This window comes from Phascolarctos cinereus, unplaced genomic scaffold (genome assembly GCF_003287225.1).
Source record: "Phascolarctos cinereus isolate Bilbo 61053 unplaced genomic scaffold, phaCin_HiC Scaffold_9;HRSCAF=440, whole genome shotgun sequence".
In the NCBI taxonomy this organism is placed as follows: domain Eukaryota; kingdom Metazoa; phylum Chordata; class Mammalia; order Diprotodontia; family Phascolarctidae; genus Phascolarctos; species Phascolarctos cinereus.
Window position 1 is genome coordinate 207335276 of NW_027556402.1, and position 18616 is coordinate 207353891.

Here is an 18616-nt window from a genome sequence, read left to right on the forward strand (position 1 = left end):
GCTCAAAATACCAATTAAGAATCTAAATACCAACTTTTACAATCCCTCTCAGCTCTGAAAGCTTAAGAATACTATAATCTAGATCTAGGGGCAGCTAGGTGGCACACTGCACAGAGCACTGGGCCTGGAGTCAGAAGGACCTGAGTTCAAATCCGATCTCAGACCAGACACTTGACATTTACTAGCTGTGTGACCCTAGGCAAGTCACTTAACCCCAACTGCCTCACAAAAAAAAAATACTGTAACCTGTAGTGAGGGGAGAGAGGGGAAGTCACTTACATAAAAGGGGAGGGAGTGTCAACAGGGGTAAATTACCGGCCTTGAACAAAAATGGGCTACATCTCGACCATACCTGATCTACATCTTCAAACTATGCCCCTTTCTTGCTTTCTCAGTTCTAGTAGCATTACATTCTCTGCTTACATCCTCACATGTAGAAAAGTCTCATGAGTAGGTATTAATTCTGGAATAATGAGCACCTGCCTGCCCCCACATCCAGAAGCACCTGGTGATTGCCCTTAAGGGCAGAGTCTATTTTTCATTTTGTCTTTGTCTTAGAACACAAAGCAACCTCAGGCAGCTTGAGAGTGGCATGAAGGCAACCCTGGGTTGAAGAAAAAGAGTTCTGGATCATTCGATGTTCTTGTGCCTGGTAATAAAGGACCCCATTCTCTGTCAATGTAACTGCCTTGTTCAAAATGGGTACCTCTCCTCTGCTGGTGAGTGCCAATGGTCATATTCCAAAGGACCAAAATTAGCCTTGCTGACTGTGAAATTCAGGGATACCCTTCGTTGAGGCCTATGTACTTTAAAGAAAATTGCAATCCCCTAGAGGTCTAACAATGATTGTCCTTTAGACGTTCTGATGACCTTTCCTAATTGCCCTGTTCAAGTTTTCCACTTGCGCCCAGAGTATGACATTGCAATGTGACACATGCTTCAAATTCAAAATCACAAGCTGCCCAACCCACCGCACGACCAGATATGAACAACCAGACATAGTGAAAAAACACAGAATGTGTCAGTTAAACAGTATGTATAAAACGGGTTTACTTTTTTTGTATAATTTTTAATACAAGACAGCTAAGTCTTAGATAAACAGTGAGTTGATCCTATTAGGAACAAAATATGGCACAGATTCCAGATACAATATCATATCTAACTTTTTTTTTGCATTCACACGCTTTCCACTCTATGCAATGATTATCGATTCGCCAAAAATAGTTTAACAGTCAGGTAGAGACTGGAGATAAACAGACTTGAGAAACACTTTTTATTTCTCTTAAAAGAGGTGAAAATAAGTAAATGATTCTTATAGTTCTCTTCACTTGTAAGATCTTTAAACTCTTAAAAAAGCAGTTTCCTCAAAGCACATGCCATCTTAAAAAAATCTCAGCAGTGCATATGTGCACTCAAACAAAAACATGCAGCTCCATTGTCTCTTGAAAAAATTTTGCATAAAAAATTCAAGACTTTCTGCAAAACTGTTCCCCTTGTGTCATTCCAGGACCCCAAACCACAAATAAGCGCTCAGTGCAATTCTATTGCTTCTCATTTCCGTAGGAAACACAGAGCAGAAGATGCCTCTGACCACAACTGTCTCCTGATGGTTAGAGCGACAGCTTCTCTCTGCTTTATTTAAAATACTCCTTTTTCAACCTGTTTCAGTAAAGTACAAACAGAATCCAGTAAAACGTGAGGATCCAGTGGAGGAAAAAAACCAACACTTAATTTCTACCCTGTGCCATATACTTAAAAAACAAAAGGTTAGACAAAAAAAAATTTTTTTTCAGATTTCATCAATTCACCCTTTTTAAAGTTACTTTTTATTTCTGAAAGCAGCTCTTAATGCAAATCAAAAGCAGTTCCTGAGTAACTGCAGTAAACAGTGTCTTTTTAAAATATATATATTTTTTGCAATTCAGCTCGTTTTGGTTCTGCCTTAATTTACCTCCCAGTTTTCAAGTTTAACCACAGCTCCTTTCACTCCAGAATGTGCAAGTTCAATAGCGTCAGCTCCCAAGTCCAGTGGCTGCAGGCGTCCCTGCAGCATCGTCTGGGGGATGCGTGAGCTGCTCAGGGTGTGTTCCCACAACTGCTGCAGAGAGCATCCCAGGGACCAAAGCCTCCAATGCCCGGGGCTCCTTCACGTCTTCTTCAGCAGGCGCCGGGACTGCCACGTGTGAAGTTTATTGTAGGCCGTCTGCAGCATCTCTTCTATGTGACTTACCAACTGAAAAACAGCCAAAGACTTTGACAACTCCAGAGAAGGCTGCCAAGTTTCTGCTGACATACCATGACCCAAGCTCATCGTTACCCTTTACCGGTGAATGATACAATGTACCGCCAAGTGCTCCGACTGTGAGATAGGAAAGCCACATACAAGCACAAGGGGTCACTACACATAGGGTCAACACAGCCAAGGAAGATGACGGGATTGATGCAGCAGAGTGCATGTGTTAGTGCCTAGGTGGGGGCGATTCTAGAACTGCAGAAGAGAACTGTGGGTCAGGATCTTGGAGTTCTCAGCTGCTTTTGTCGGAGGGGTGCTGTGACTGCTCTGGTTCTGGGCTGACCTCTGATGGGTAAATCTATGAATTACTTGACCCAACTCTATCAGAATTCTTGAGAAAGAGTATCTTTAGAAACTCAATGACTTTCAGGGGTTCCTCAAGGCTTGGTTTAATTACCTTGGGGAGGTCATACGACACTACGGTCCTGAGAGTTAGCCACAAACTCTGTGTGTGTGTGTGAGATATATATATATCTATATAAATATATATATCTCCATATAAATATATATCTATATCTATATAAATATCTATATCTATATAAATATCTATATCTATATCTATATATCTCTCTCTCTCTCTATATATATAGAGATATATATAGATATAGATATAGATATATTTGTGGGAAAGGGTGATAATCTTCCAGTATGTTAATGACTGGCTCCACACCAAATGCAAGCAAAGGGACTTGCCTGACAAGAGAAACCATGTTTGGCTTCTGATGCCTACCACTCAGTGATGGGATTTATTTCAGTCAAATCTGGAAGCCACTGGTTTTCCACTTTTAAAATTGCTGCTCTTAAGAAAAATTAAGAAGTAGTTCTCTTATATCGTATGCTTTTATAGGGTCAGAAACTTTTCTGATTAAGCAGCAGCATATTTATGGAGGTTTGAAGAGACACAGGATAACATCAGATTAAAATGAATGAAAATTACTCCTTTTTTGAATGAAAATTTTGGTATTTGCTGTTAGCATAAGAAATCATTTGTCTGTAGAGAGATGTGTTATCTTCTGAAGTCTCACTTGTGAGGAACTCTATTTACACAGTCTTACCCTGCTCAGAGGCTTAGGTCATTCATTTGTCTATTGGGGCAACAGTTTAAAGAAAACTTTACTATCTATACTCCTTAACCCATTATGTTTACATGTAGCATGATAAATGATCTTGGCTAACTGAAAAAGAAACCAGAATATCTACTCGTTACTACAAAATCAAATACAATCTCAGTATTTTACTGCATATAGAATATGATGCTAAAATCAGCTGTTTTCTTACATTTGTGCTTAAATACTGTCTCCGAATTTTTTCTTGGAATGGGCAGAGCTTAGTAGCTTGGAATCGTTCCAAATTACTCTTCATCCTCACTACCTGAAAAATAGGAGTAAACACATAATGAGAGGCAGTGCTGCATGTAGTTGTCCTTTCAATCAGAAAAGATCTGGCTTGAGCCTCACTTGCACACACACTAGCTATGCGACTACAACAGCATGCTCCTCCCCACAACTGAAATGACCTCCTACTGACTTGGTCTATTTTGCCTTTAGGTGTACATGCTGTCTCCCCCAACAGAATGTAATCTCCTTGCAGGCAGGGCTTGCTTCCTTTCACACTTTTCCCACTTCAATGTCTGGCACAGAGTAGGCACCTAGTGGTAAAATGCTCACTGAACAAAGGAAGAACTTTGTTTTACCAAAAAATAGAACCCACATAAATAACAGAACTGACCACAGGCAAATGATTTAGCTTTTCAGTGCCCAAGATACTCTAAGACCATACACTGCAGATGATGCAGCTTCTATACTGGGAATTTTCTATATTGATAAAATGTCTGAGTCAAAACTAGCCCCTAACCAAATACAAAAACCAAACCAAACAAAAAACCCCAACACAAACCACTATAAAATATTCTACAGTATAGTCACATGCTGAATTTTCTTTAGTTGGAAAATTCTCTGATTTGCCTTCAGAGATTTGACTCCACATACACTGTTTTCCATCGTATAGGTCAATTCAAATACTATCCCCACTCCAACAAGCTTTCTCCAATCTCCAAATTGGTAATGACGCCCCCAATCCAGGTTCTCAAAAAGTATTATTATTAACAATAGCTAACATTTCTATAGCGCTTACTTTGTACCAGGCACTGCGCTAAGCACTTATGCCATTTAATACTTGAAATACTTTCCCTATTTTTTCAAACATTTCATTTTCCTGCTAAGCTGAATCCCTCTAGCCCTTCTGCCACCCTGTCTAGGAAGGACACCGGCCCGCACTTTGTGCAAATCTTTGTTACTCATTAGTGACACAAACACACCTAGAGTGCATTCTGCGCTGGTTGCCTCAGAATTGTTGTTGCTCTTCATAAACCCCAACAGTGAGATCTCCAGTCTTCTCTTTCCCATCTGATACCTCCCAGCGAACTGCTGGTAAATCATGCATCCCACGTGGTTCAGCTGTTTTTGGATAATTGATTTTCCTGTCTCTAATCCCCTGTGCATACAAGTTGCCTACAGCTGATAGATATTCCTAAAGCACAGGGCTGGGGGAGCTCTTCTACTTAGTAAGGTACCACTGATTGCTTCGCATTAAAGCCCTTCACAATCTGGTTTCACCTTAATACTTTACCAGGTTTTACTGCACACTGTGCTCCTTTGAACACTAAGCTACAAACCAGACTCACTGATTGCCGTAGCCAACATTCTATGTGCCAATGCCTGGAGTAGCCCCCTCCACTCCCACCTTGTAGAATTACTAGCTTTGTCCAAAGCTCTGTTCAGATTGCGTCTCTTTCTTCCAGGAGGCTTCCTAACCCCTCCTCCAGGTACTACTGCCTTCACATTTCTTTCACATTTACTTATGCAATATGGCACCAGTTTTGTCTCTGTATCTGCAGTGCCTATCAATGCAGATTCCTGCCTAGTTTGAATGCCAACAGAAGCTGATAGCACCTGTCTTTTGAGCAATGGTCTTACAAAGAACTATGATGACCTGTGAGGCTTTACGTAACTAATGCTCGCTTCCTAACTGCTGGATCCTCTCCTCTGCTTGTTGGAACCACATGCTTTCTCTCCTCTTTTACTACTCTAAGCCAGCTCCATAAGAGAGGAGGCCAAGAGTGTGCTATGCTTTGTACCCACCCAGAAACTTGGACACACTAACAGATGCTTAATAAACGCTTCCTAAATTGAACTGAAGTAACGGAGCTTTGGGGGAACTGCTTCCTGGTGCCCCTCTTCCTCTAGAGATTCATTTTCTCTTCCCCAAAGTAGCCTGAAGGTAATATTTGGTGAACTCAGTCACTGTGTCTTTAACACCAAGTTACCCTATTGTTCTAATTGACTGATGTTTGTGGTTACAGGTATCCCCCGGGATTTAAATAATTGCACTGATAGGATTTTGGCTCCTTGATCAACATGCCTTAAACGGAATAGGGGCTCAGAAGCAGCAAACTTGAATTAAGGTTAAAGCTCAAACTCATCCCCTTAAGAATGTATTTCTGGTCCAGAATCACTGCTTCCTGAGCCACAGCACATGAGCAGTCAAAGCTGACTAAGATTCCTCTGTCCTCACCTTTTCTTCTAGGAATGGTGTGTTAACTGGAAAACAGGACCAGAAGTGCCTCAGCAGCTCCCCCACGGCCACATATAAGTGTTTGAGTTCCGACTGAATGTCATTTGGCACCATCTCTGCATGAAGAAAGAAAGGCCTTTTGAAATCCAAGTCCCCTGTCTGCTCCATATACAGAATCCACAAGACTGACCACTTTGCTCTCTAATACAATGTGGAATTATTCCCCTGAGATCTTAACAGATCCTTAGAGCTTAAAATTCTCTCTGGGAGACCAGATGATGATTTTTGTATATTTACTTATAAATAAGTAAGTGTAAGTTTTCATGTTAACCTGACTTGTTTCCTTCCATCTTAATAAGCTTACAATTGGGCCAGGTAAAAAAAAATCAGTGTTACAACACTTATAACATTATGAGTTTATAAATACAAAGCTTACTTGCACATGAATGAACAAAAGCCTTAGCTTTTATAAAGCACATGTTTTGGAACTCAAAATTTTAAAAACTAATGTTAAAAATTGTCTTCACATGTAACTGGGGAAAAATAAAATACTAAACAAAAGCTAAAAAAACCAATCAACATAATCATATTAAAAACAAAAACAAGAAAAAAAAATAAAGTACATGTTTTCCCCCCTACATTCTTTTTACCCAAGTGATGCTAGCTGAACCTGTGACACACATACGGTTTATGGCTTGCTGCGGTCCTCCCTGCATAAGTGCTCCTCCAGGTGATAGGGCTGTGATGGTACTACTTGCAGCACCACTTGAAAGAACCTGGAGAACAAGAAACAAAACTCCTTTAGAATCTTTAATTACTACAGATTTGATAAAATGTAAAAATAAAAGTAAAACATTTCGATTCAGAAGAACAGGAAAGAGCAGCCAAGACTGACTCATCCATCTCAAGGCCCACTATTTGAGAGGCATCATGTTTTTCTTTCCACTATTCAACGATGAGCACCAACTCCTCACCTTAAGACCAGACAGAGAATGCCTGAAATACCAGGGTGGTCACGAAGGGCTTAAAAGAGACCAAGGAGAACACTGCTATTTAAATGTGGCCTTTCTTAGGATCAAGTGAAATTATTCTGCCCAATTACATAACATATCACTTTCGGTAAAGCAGAATGAGCAACAGTGAGTGAAAGACACTAGGTTAGCAAACAAGATGTAATAATCTGTTCTGTTGATGGCAGCTAAAAAGGGCCATTGATTCAAAGAAATCAAATAATTTATTTAAAATTTCAAAGCACGGCAAATGAAGACAATTAGTTAAAATAAAAATCTTGAAATTATTCTCCCTGTGTGTTGGTATCTATATTTAGAGCATAACTACCTCTCTGGGAAATCTCCACTCTAATTTTTTGAATAAGATCACATGCATGTATGTATGTATGCATGTAACACGAGCAGCCATAACACTGCTTCTTTCTTCACTTGATATCATTAACCAATTCCCACATCTGTTAAAAAAAAAAAAGGTTTGGACTAGGTAACCTCTAACACCCCTTTTAGTTTTCACATTCTAGGACCTTGTGATTCTCCGAAAACCAAGAACAACAAAGGAAATGATGAATTTAGCAGAAATTACTATTTTAAGCTCCTTCAAAATCTATCCCAAGACGGATGTATTTGTAAGTTAAGATAGGGAAAAAAATGTTAAGAGTTACCATCTGAAGTTACTTACCTGAGTTAGTTTGGGTGTGTAAGTTTCCATCTCTTGCTTAATACTTTGAAAAGAATGATAATATCTTGACTTGTTGCATATTGGAGGGACTGAATTGGAGTTGGGCCATGATAATATCTGAAGATTGAAGATGGAGGAAAAAGTTATTAGACATCAATTCGAAATTTTTGCCTTTCAACCATCTCAGAAGTCACTGTATGGCTTCCTGATGTTTCAGAAATATGAGGCATTTCAGTAAAATTATTCCATTTTCCACAGTATATTCAAGAAGGCAACAAATTTATGGAGAACTCATTCACTGGACCTTCAGATCACAACATGCAAATTATGGGTCCTGAATTGTAATCACTTCAGCTAAGATGTGAAATCTTACAAGGGAATCTTTGCTAAAAACAGATTCTCCATTTGAAAACAGTAAAAGTAAGGAAGCCATTCTAGAAAGAATTCAGAGTAGAATCACTCCACACATAACTGTTTTATAAAAACTCACACTCGAAAATGAACTCACCTATCTGACTTCTTCAGGCTTAGTGCAATTGTTTTTATGCTATTATTTTTCCCCAAGTCTTCATATTCAATGGATTCCTGTAACTTCACCTGGAATTATTTACAAACACATGAGATTATTTGGTAATAGACACCTAAGATAATGTAAGTAAATAAGAGAAATGAAGCCTCGTACGATCTTTCTCCACGCTTATCTTTAAATATACCCAATAAAAAGCACTACCTGAAGGATAAGATTCATAACATTATTAGAGAGCATTAAATCTATTTCAAAAAAGACTTAAATAAGACATTTTGAAAGCATTTTTTCTTGTTCCATTTTGTTCAGTTACCCCCTTCGCCTCCTGCTCAAGAAGCAGCACTACAATGACTCGCTAACATTTGTAGAACCAAATGTGAATGCCCCAGTACGACATCAAGGCCCTCCATCAAAGGGTATTATCTCAATAAAGTATTTATTTGCTCAAATTCATTTCTGCCTGGCTATTGTGGAAAAAATTATAATTTTACCTATAGCTACCAAAGATCAAGGCTTATTAGCCAATCGTTGTTTTCTGTCTTTACGTTTCCTCCAGGATCTGAGACCCTGTACAGATGATAACCCCCACTGGTTCTTAGTTTCTTCTTCAATAAAATGAGGTTGTGGGACTAGGCCCTTTCAGCTCCAAATTTTACGAATATCAAGGAGGGAAGGAGAATGTACTGAATAAAAGCAAAGGAAGACTGAACCTGCCACCAAGTAACAGTTCCATCCCTTACCCTTTTGACTGGTGGCTGAAAGAAGTCTGAATCCCGAGAGTTCCCATCTGTGCTGTTTTCATTGTTGTGATCATTTTGTGCTTCACTTAAAGGGGAAAAAAAGATAGAGATATATATTTTAAGGCACAGAGTGAGAGAAAACATGGAAATAGCTTCAAGATTCCAACTACTACTCTTCTGCAAGCATTAAACTTAACTGTTTCCTGAGACCTGCTGCCAGGACCATAGCACTATGATGGTTAAATCTCTTGATGATCGCGGCATTGCTATTCTCCTTGATGGACTTCGAAGAGTTGGAAGTAGATGGCACAGGGGAAACCCCATAGCCCTGTAAAGAACAAAATGAAGTTGTAATATTAAATATTTAAAAATAAGGTTTTACTCCAAACTCCCAAATAAGGCTCCTCCTGATCAACTATCATAGATAATCTTTGGGAAAATACACAGTTTTTGAAAGAACATTGTTGAGTAAGCTTAACCCCTGCTCCCCCAAATAATTACTAAATTCCTAGGTAATAAAAGTGTTCAGCATATTACCTATGAAGATTTGCACTTAAAGCATGGAATAAAAGACATCAAGGAAATTAAACATTAGGACCAGAAAGAGAGGTTGGCTGGAAACAGGGAGAATGAGGGATAAGAGACCAAGTGCTACATTGTTACCCACGAAATATTTAAAAACAAAACAAACCCCAACAATAGAAACACTGCCCACTCCTCCCGCCACCTTCCACCAAAGACCTAGAGGAAAGGCCCCTCACAAACTTTTTGAGGATCAGGGTCCCTTTTAATATCTAAAAATTTATAGATCACCCTTCCTCCAATGATAACAGCTATATCAGTAGTATGCATTAACTGAAAAGATTAATGAATATGACTAATGCATTAAACAAAGTTGTTAATTCAGTAGAAGGGGAGTATGGCATAATGGATAGAAAGCTGGCCTGGGAGCCAGAAAAAACTGGATTCATTCATACAAAATGACCCCAGACAAGTCATCATCTCTGAGTGGCAGAGGCCATTCTCTAAGACTAAGAGCAGAAGAACAGCAACACACGGATTCTTTAATTTCTTTAAATTCTCTATATTAATGGAATCATACGTCTGGTCCCTCTTATTGCCCCTCCTTCAGACCTTAGAAGAGAAATCAGTAGTTATAGTGATATATACATATATACATACATACACACACACACATATTCATATATATGAAAAAAGAGTAACAGAGAGTGGATGTCTGTTTGAAGCAATGAATCCTCATACCTGTTATCCCCACCATGGGATTCACATATACCTTGTAATAACTTCCCAGGCCTCTAGGGAAATCTGTGGACTCCCTCCCCACTGCCCATCAAGTTAGGAACTATTGCTTTAGTGTTGAGTGAATGTTCTGTCCAGGACTTACAGAAAAATATGGAAAAGAATCTGAGTTATTGTGATCTACAGCAAGAGACCAAGTTCTCACATTACCACAGATCCACTGAGGTATTAAAACATACAAATAGTGATGTATGTAGCACATATTTTAAATATCAAGGAAATCATGATAGAATTCCTATTTTAAAATTAGGCATCAACAAAAATCTAAATTAAATTTAAATTTAACAAATTTAAATTAATCAGAATTATTCACTGTTAGCAAAACAGACATTTTTCCAATTTATTTCCACCCCTTAAGAATAATGTCAAATCTAGTTTGTAACACTGCACATTAGATATTAGGTAAGAAATATTTTCCCACATACACTATCACATCAGAGTTTATACTTTGCCTAGTCTCATGCCACAAGTGGTATCAGCTAATCACAAGTATAGAGAGATTTGCTTTACGTCAACTGCTTCTACTGTAAGAACCGCAGAATTAGATTAGAGGGATGACCTAAATGTACCACAGAACACCATTTTACACTTTACAGGAAATAGGAGTTTCAAATAATAGAAGAGAACAAATTGATGGAAATTAATTAGGACATTGCTGATTACACCTCACAAAAACCATAACAAAGTATACAAGGAGATAGCCACTGTAGACATTCCTCATCACAGGTTACCCTTGTGAAACAATAAGGCCTGTTCACTTTCATGACTCCTTAAAGCTTGCTGTTGGCTTCTGTTTGTCATCTGGGAACTAGTCTGAATACACCTGTAGGGGCCCACCAACAGAAAGTTGGTCACCAGGTCAGAAATTTTATTTGATCTTTCTGGCCACAGCAATTTGTATAAATTGTCTGCTGAATGATGGAGGGAATAATTTCACATTAATGAAGTTATACAACATTTGAATTAAAGATATTTCTCAGTGCCTTATTTGTTTTATGTTCTCCCTCAATTCTACCCCCCCAAGCCAGAAGTGATCCTTCCTTCCCCTTCTGTGTAGCACCATAGCACTCTATACTACTCATGTATTGTAATTCAATATTTATTTCTGAGCATGTCATATTACTGACTAGTAGAAATTATGCCATCCATCATTCTGTCTTCTTTAGAATGAAACACAGCTCACTGTAAAAACAGGGCATCTAGGAAATGTTTGTTAAACTGAATTGAAAATTATGCGGTAGAAAGCACATACCATTTTGTCACTAGATTTAGTGATACCCGAGATCATTGGTTCTTAACCTTTTTTATTTTTAACATTCCTCATCCCCTCCCCATTTTTAGGTCCAAATTCTCTCCTACTGAGAAAGTAAGCAATATATCAATTATATGTGTGAAATCATGCAAAACATAGTTCTGTATTAGCCATGTTGCAAAAAACAAACCAAAAAAAATTAAGAAAAATAAAGTAAAAAAATTGTATTTCAGTTTGCACTCAGAGTTCATCAGTTCTCTCTCTGGAGGTGGACAGTATTTTTCATCATGAGTCCTTTGGAACTGTCTTGGCTCACTGTATTGATCAGAACTGCTAAGTCGTTTGCAGTTGGTAACTGTTACAGTACTACTGTTACTGTGTACAACGTCCTCCTGGTTCTGCTCACTTCATTTTGCATCACTTCATGTAGTCTTTCCAGGTTTTTCTGACCTCCCCCCTCAAACATTTCTTATAGCACAAAAGCATTCCAACACAAGCATATACCACAACTTGTTTAACTGATAGGCATCCCCTCAAATTCTTTCCACCATAAAAAGAGTTGATTTAAATATTTTTGTATATATAAGTCCTTTTCCTTTGATCTCATTGGGGAAAGATACCTGAGGGTAAAAGGGTATGCACAGTTTTATAGCCCTTTGGCCATACACACCCACACCCACCAATATATGTAAAATTATGCCTTTGGTCATAATTCCAAATTATTCTTCAGAATTCTTAATATTTTTTGTCTTACAGATCCCTTGGTTAGTGTGATGAAACCTAATATTACTGTGGTTTGTTGCCTATATTCATAACTGAAAGAGATGCTAAATTTCAGTCAGTAGTTAGTAGAAATTAAAGATTTAACTCCATTCAAGTTTAGGCCCCCTGACATTGATCTATGGACTCCATGGTTAAGAATGCCTGCCTTAGATGGCTTCAAAACTGTGTACGTGGGATTCTGTTCTTTCCTAATAAAAGCCTTCCATTTTTCCTTACCTCATCTAATGATTTATCCTCCAGTGCTGTCAAATCTAGCAGTGGGTTTTTCACTCCTAGTGATACCATTGTTTTCAAACCTAGAAAATCAAATAAAACTTAAAGTTGTGCCAATTCACATCATTTTAGAAATAAACAACCCTTAATCTAAATCAGAATGCTGACAGTGATAACAAAAATCACTCACCCTTTTCATCCATTTTGGCACATTCTGCAAAGAGATCTTTTGACCCTGTGTTAAGCCGATCCCTATGAAAATAATGGGATTGAAAAAATCGTGTCCAGAACTCTTTTTCTGTCATGTTATGTGGAACGTTTTCTGCATATTTCATTTTTACTGTGGGGAAACACAGAACAGATAAGCTGTATAACAAAAAAAAGCTATAGAGAACCCAGACACCACTTAAAAGTAAAACAAATTAAAACAAATTTCCATTATTAAGCTCTCAAAAGAGATTCAAAACAAGGCCAAGAGTAATTAGCTTGAAGAATAATAGATTTAAGTTGGACATGAGTGTTCTTAAAATATATGAAGGGCCACAACATGGAAGAGGGACTACTTATTTGGTGCAGTTCCAAAGGGGGAGAATTAGGACTAATGCAGGGAAGCAGACCATCCCTCTGTAAGAGATAGCTTTCTAATCATGATTGTCCAAAAACGTAATGGGATACTGTATTCACCTCTTAAGGCATCCCATTTCATTTTGGGTGTTTAAGTAAAGGATGTATGATCAATGATCTTAGACAATGTACAGGGGAACTGTGCATAAGGTAATTTAATTCAACAAGCATATATTAAGTACTGATATATGCTGTGCTATGCTGTACTAAGTGCTGATGAAACAAGAACAAAAACAATAGTTTTTACCCTTAGGGAGCTAAAGGTGGGTGTGTGTGTGTGTGTGTGTGTGTGTGTGTGTGTGAGAGAAATAACCCAGATATAGATAAATAAATATAAATGAGAATAAGTAATTTTTTGGGAAGGAGGGAGAATCACTAACTACTAGGGGAATCAGGGAGAAGTCTTGAAGGGAGCTGAAATTCTAGGAGGTTGAGGAACAGAAGGAAAGCCTTCCAGGTATGGGAGACGGCCTATATATGGAAATGGGACACACACATCCTGTACAGCAAACAATGAGAATGTGAGTTTGATGACAGTACAGACTGTGTGAGAAAGAGTAATGTTCAATCGGTTTGAAAAGGGAGGGTTTGTCAAGGGCCTATGCCACAGGAATATTAGTCTGAGAGGTGAGGCAGGAGGGAGATCCATCAGAAGACCATTGTGACAGTCCTGCTGAGAGGTCAGGAAGTGGGTGAATTTGGGTTGACTACAGTGCTTGTGGAAAGAAAGGAACATGCACGAGAGATTTTGTGGAGGCAGAACTGACCAGACTTGGCAACTGCTAACTGGTCATTGTTGGCGGGAAGAGTGTAAACAATGCTTTCTAGAGTTTGGGGCCCTGGTGACTTGACCAGTAGTGACCTTGATAGAAATTGGAAGTGGAGGGGTGGGTTTGGGGAAAGATGATGAACTGTTTGGACGTGATGAGTTTCAATGGGATACCCATGAGGGTAAGTCTAGGAGGCAGATGAGATACAGACCTGGCATATAGGAGATCAAGGCTGGGGATGTATATTCAGGTGTCATTTGATTAGATAGGCTGGCTGAACTCACAGGACTTGAAGTCACCAAGAAAGAATTAATAGAGAAAGAATATTCTGGACAGATCTAGGTACAGCCCCACAGAGGTGGCAAGACATGGATTGTGATCCCATAAAGGAAACTGAGTACAACTAGTAAGGCAGGTAGGTGGTACCTCGAAGTCTCTAAAATCTTACCTATCTCTGAGGCTGTGAATGATTTTACAGAGAAGCTAGGCACATGAAGCTAGGTAGATGATGAAGCAGTATAAAATTAATGTGAATATATAATTCTAAGTGAAAGAAAATGCTTTGGATTATGTGGTTCACTCTGTGAATCTAGAAATAAAAATGTTCTTAATCTTTCAGAGAAACCTAATCTAATGAAATAAATTTAGCTATGAAAAGACAAACTCCAAAAAAAATGAAAAGAAAGGCTCTTCAACCAACCAAGTAACAACAAGAATCGGGAGCTGTCTTTCAAGGATGCAGTGCATCACACACACACAGACACACAGACACACACAGACACACGCCCATGTGCACAGTATGTTGGAATAGTAACTTTTTACCTGCTGGGTAGGTCCTAAATATGGACTCAATGATATCAGAAGTTAAGTTATATCGTAGACCATTACAGCCATCTGTTTGGGGGCGGACATCAGCCTGAGAGAAAGAACACAAACAGAAGCCATTTGGAATGACACAAGAAGGATAACACTTGAGGGTTAACCACAGACTGGATGCAGGGCTCAACACTTCAGGCTTTTCAGCCATTTGGGTTGCTGTCTATCTCCTCCCTGGCCTTTGTCTCTGTTACTAAGTCAGGGCCCCAAAGCTCTGGTTTCATATGACCAAAAGCCAATCTCTGAAAAATTTTATTTCTAGGAAATTTCACAGTGTAGCAAAATGTTTAATTCCAAGGGTGGCAAGAGGTGGACAATTGCTGAGCATTTATCCTGTCCTGGGAACTTCATCTACTTTCAAAATGATATAAACAGTTACTGCTTAACTTTATGGTAGAGGGAACTCCCAGGTGAATAAGTTCCCTCTACCAATGAGGACCAGCCACCTACACAGTCTAAAGTAGTTGCCTGGGCAATGAGCGATCAAGTGACTTTTTCAGGATCGTAAAACCAGTATGCGTCAGAAGTGAGCCTTTAACCCAGGCAGGTCTTGATGATTCTGAGATCAGCTCTCTATCTACTATACTGTATTTCTCTTAATTTTATAATATATTTTTAAACTTAGATGATTACAAAAATGCACCAGAAAGCAGAATTCTAAGAACAGATGAAGCCATAAATTAAAACAAAGGGGAAACAAGGACTAGTTAACAGGCCAATATTGAATATAGGCTGCTTTGTTTAAAGCTCAGATAGCCTCAGAACTAGAATAATCAACAAGTTGAGCACTAGGGTAACTACTCCAAGTTGGTCTAAAGGACAAGAAAGCACAAATGGCAAAAACACAAGTCAAAATAGACATGTTTAATATGTAATGTTATTTTAACAGATTGAGAACACAGATAGAGAATTTTAAATTCAATATAACATTTTATTCTTGCCAGAAAATAACCAAAGCTCTGGTGGAAGATCTGGCACAAACACTATAAACTTCTATGTACTGTCAGGCACATAATTTGCAACTTTTCTTTCTTTACAAGTCTGAAAATAAAAGCAGGTCACATACCAGAAATGCTGCAGAAATGCCCACATCCTGCTTGTGATTGGATGCCGCAGGGCTATCCACAGCATTCATGCTTAAACGATTGGCCCAGAATTCCTCAGCACTGATCACCTGACTCACAACCAGGTCTTTATAAAGCTGAAACAAAACAGGATCTTCTTGCAGCATTCTGGTGATAAAATGTATTAAATAAAAATTGAACTTTCTAGAGTAATGTACCATTCAGCTTTAAGTGTCAAAAACAAGTAGCATCAAAACACATAATCCTGAACTGATACCAAAGGTCAACACTACGGACCCTTTCATTTCTTCTTTAATAATCAAAGTAGAAAGCGTTTTAGAGGGGAGTGTATTTGGGCTGGAGGTGGGTATGGTAATAATGGAGCAGTACTGCCTTGGACGGTGGGAGAGGGAGAAATTTTCAGCACACATGTTTTTCCAGTGACTGTTTTGCCCAGGAAAATTTTGACCATTGATGAAAACACTGAGTAGACATGTATATTGACAGCCTGAAGAATTATAGTAAATTTTAAAAACAAATCCTGAGGCAATCTCTCCCAACCCCCACTCTCATTTCTGTGGTTTTTATGTCTCTGGAAGACAGCATGCTGACATTTTCTCCTGATATCTAAAGTGGGCACTCATCCTCTCCCTTTCTCCCCTTCAGTTTCTTAAATAGGTAGTCTGGTATGCCTCAGTGAAAAGACCATGACCCCAGGAATCAGGAGACACAAATTCCAATTTCAGCCCTGCCAGTGACAGGCTGTATAACTTCGGTCAAACTACTTAACTTCTCTTAGTGTCACTTCCATCATCAATAATCCCTATCTTATGGCTATTGTTCCGATTAAATGGAAACAAACATGAAAGCAATTTGAAAAATCAGAAGCCTTCTTACTAGTAAAACACATTATCACTACAGTGGGCAACCTCAAAGGCAGCCCAAGTGGGAATAACAAGGCACAGACGAAGAGACTGAAGGCCGTGCCCTTGCTTCTCCCTGCCCTTCACCTGTTTTTCTCTTCCAGTTCTTTATTGGCTTTCCTCTTGAATTTGGGTAGCAACTGCTGAAGAAGGTCTTTCACAGCATCTCGCTCCTTTACAGCTGTGCTTTCATTGGAAAAATGGAAGTTGGTTGTGTCTCCTGCATGCAGGACCAGCTGAAGCTGGATTTTAGCTTTTCCTTCTGGACTGATTTTCTGGCCTAAAAACAAACATGAGGCTAATTAGCATGTGTTCATTAAGTGGCTAAGCCGCAGGGCCTCAAGACAGTAGACTAAACCTATTTCTCCCCAAGTTCGGGGTCATGCCACCCTGCTCCCTATGGTGACAGGGAACATGACAAGATAGTCTTTAGGATGCCTTTAAAGCAGGCCCACAAGCCGGCAGCTTCTGAGCAGCCACTGCTTCAACATGTGCAGATATGCAGGATCCCAAGCTTCTTCCTGTCCTTGAGGGACAACAGCTCCCTCGGAAAACTTCTATAATCAAGGCTACAATGAGCCCTAGATCAGAAAGATCATGATGAGAGTATTTTCTTTACAAACACTTCATTAACAAAGCCAAACTCACCACGACATTTACATAAGTTTAGATTTTTTGATGTTAAGAGAGAAATAATAGCCTTGGAGAATGGGTCTCCTCTTGACTTCCCCATAAAACCTCCTACTTCTCTTCTTTAGAATAAAACCAAGACTGGAAGGGATTTTCCTTATTTAAATGATTTTATTTTTCATTACAATACACTAATGGCATTTTCACATATACAAGCTCTGCTTATCTTCAGCTGAAGATCTAAGTTAACTTAAGGCTTTTAGACAGTTGGTATTTTTGGCACACCCCAAATCTGGCTCTACCCACAGTGACTACTCATTGTTAAGGCATCTTCTTAAAATTTTTGTGAAATTTATTTTGCTAAATATAATTGAAGGACACCCCAGATATGATGTAAACAATCAATAACTTTGATTTAAAACAGACATCCCCCCTTCTATATCAAGTGACAATAATTGTTTTTCACTGTGGAAATTTACAACATTATCTAAAACACTGAGAGGCAGGATATCATGCTGCACAGTAGATGGAAGGCCAATCTTGGAGTCAGAAATACCTTGGTTCAAATTCTACCTCTAACATATACTTGCTACATGACTACGAGCACATCCCTTAACTCTCAGTATTCCACGTAACCTTCCAAGACTATAAGCTAGGGATAAACTGGATCTGTACTGCTCTACGTAGTTTCTGAACAGGAATTCCCCACATAGATGAAATCAGATCCATCCTGACTTCCTTGTTCCAACCCAACATGACCCTAAAAGTTACTGCTTTTCATTTTAGTTCAGGCCTCCCCTGGACTACCACAAGAGTTACGGCATCACTGCTTCTAGTCTTTCCTCGCTTGACTCCAGAGTGCTGCCAAAATGATTTTCCAACAGGACAGGTCCACAGGTCTGCCCACTTCATGCCCACTACTCAAACTCCAAAGGCTTTTAGGATCAAATAGAAACTCCTGTGTTTGGCTTTGAAGGGCTTTCAGAACCACCCTTGATAACCTTTACTCCTCTTCCTACACCCACTGGTCCAGCCAGACTGGGCCTCTTGCTCTTCCTCACATAGGAAACTTTATCTCTTGCACTGGCTGTCTCCTCTGCCTGGAACACACTACCTTTTCACCTAGGCTTCTCAGAACCTAATTTCCTTCAAAACCCAACTCAAGTAAAATGGAGGATAATGATATTTGTAAAGTGCTTTACAAACCTGAAAGCACTACAATAATGTTGGATATTCTGGTTAAGTGCCACCTTATACATGAGGATTTTCCAGGTCTCCCCAGATGCTAGCATCCTTATCCATGCAAATTATCTGGTAGTTATTTTGTTTGTAAGTGCTGT

At 39.0% G+C, this 18616-nt stretch overlaps 1 protein-coding gene across 1 annotated transcript in view; it reads right to left on the bottom strand.

Annotated features, from left to right (window-relative positions):
* Positions 1-1021: 1021 nt before the first annotated feature.
* Positions 1022-18616, bottom strand: part of GTF2H1 (general transcription factor IIH subunit 1) — a 34154-nt gene continuing 16559 nt past the window's right edge. The window contains 14 exon segments of the mRNA XM_021005310.2: positions 1022-2233; positions 3572-3664; positions 5867-5982; positions 6552-6642; positions 7556-7611; positions 7614-7672; positions 8064-8152; positions 8822-8906; positions 9019-9149; positions 12393-12472; positions 12580-12729; positions 14606-14699; positions 15726-15891; positions 16734-16926. Of these exon segments, the coding sequence (XP_020860969.1) occupies positions 2147-2233; positions 3572-3664; positions 5867-5982; positions 6552-6642; positions 7556-7611; positions 7614-7672; positions 8064-8152; positions 8822-8906; positions 9019-9149; positions 12393-12472; positions 12580-12729; positions 14606-14699; positions 15726-15891; positions 16734-16926 (1490 nt within the window). The 3' untranslated portion in view covers positions 1022-2146.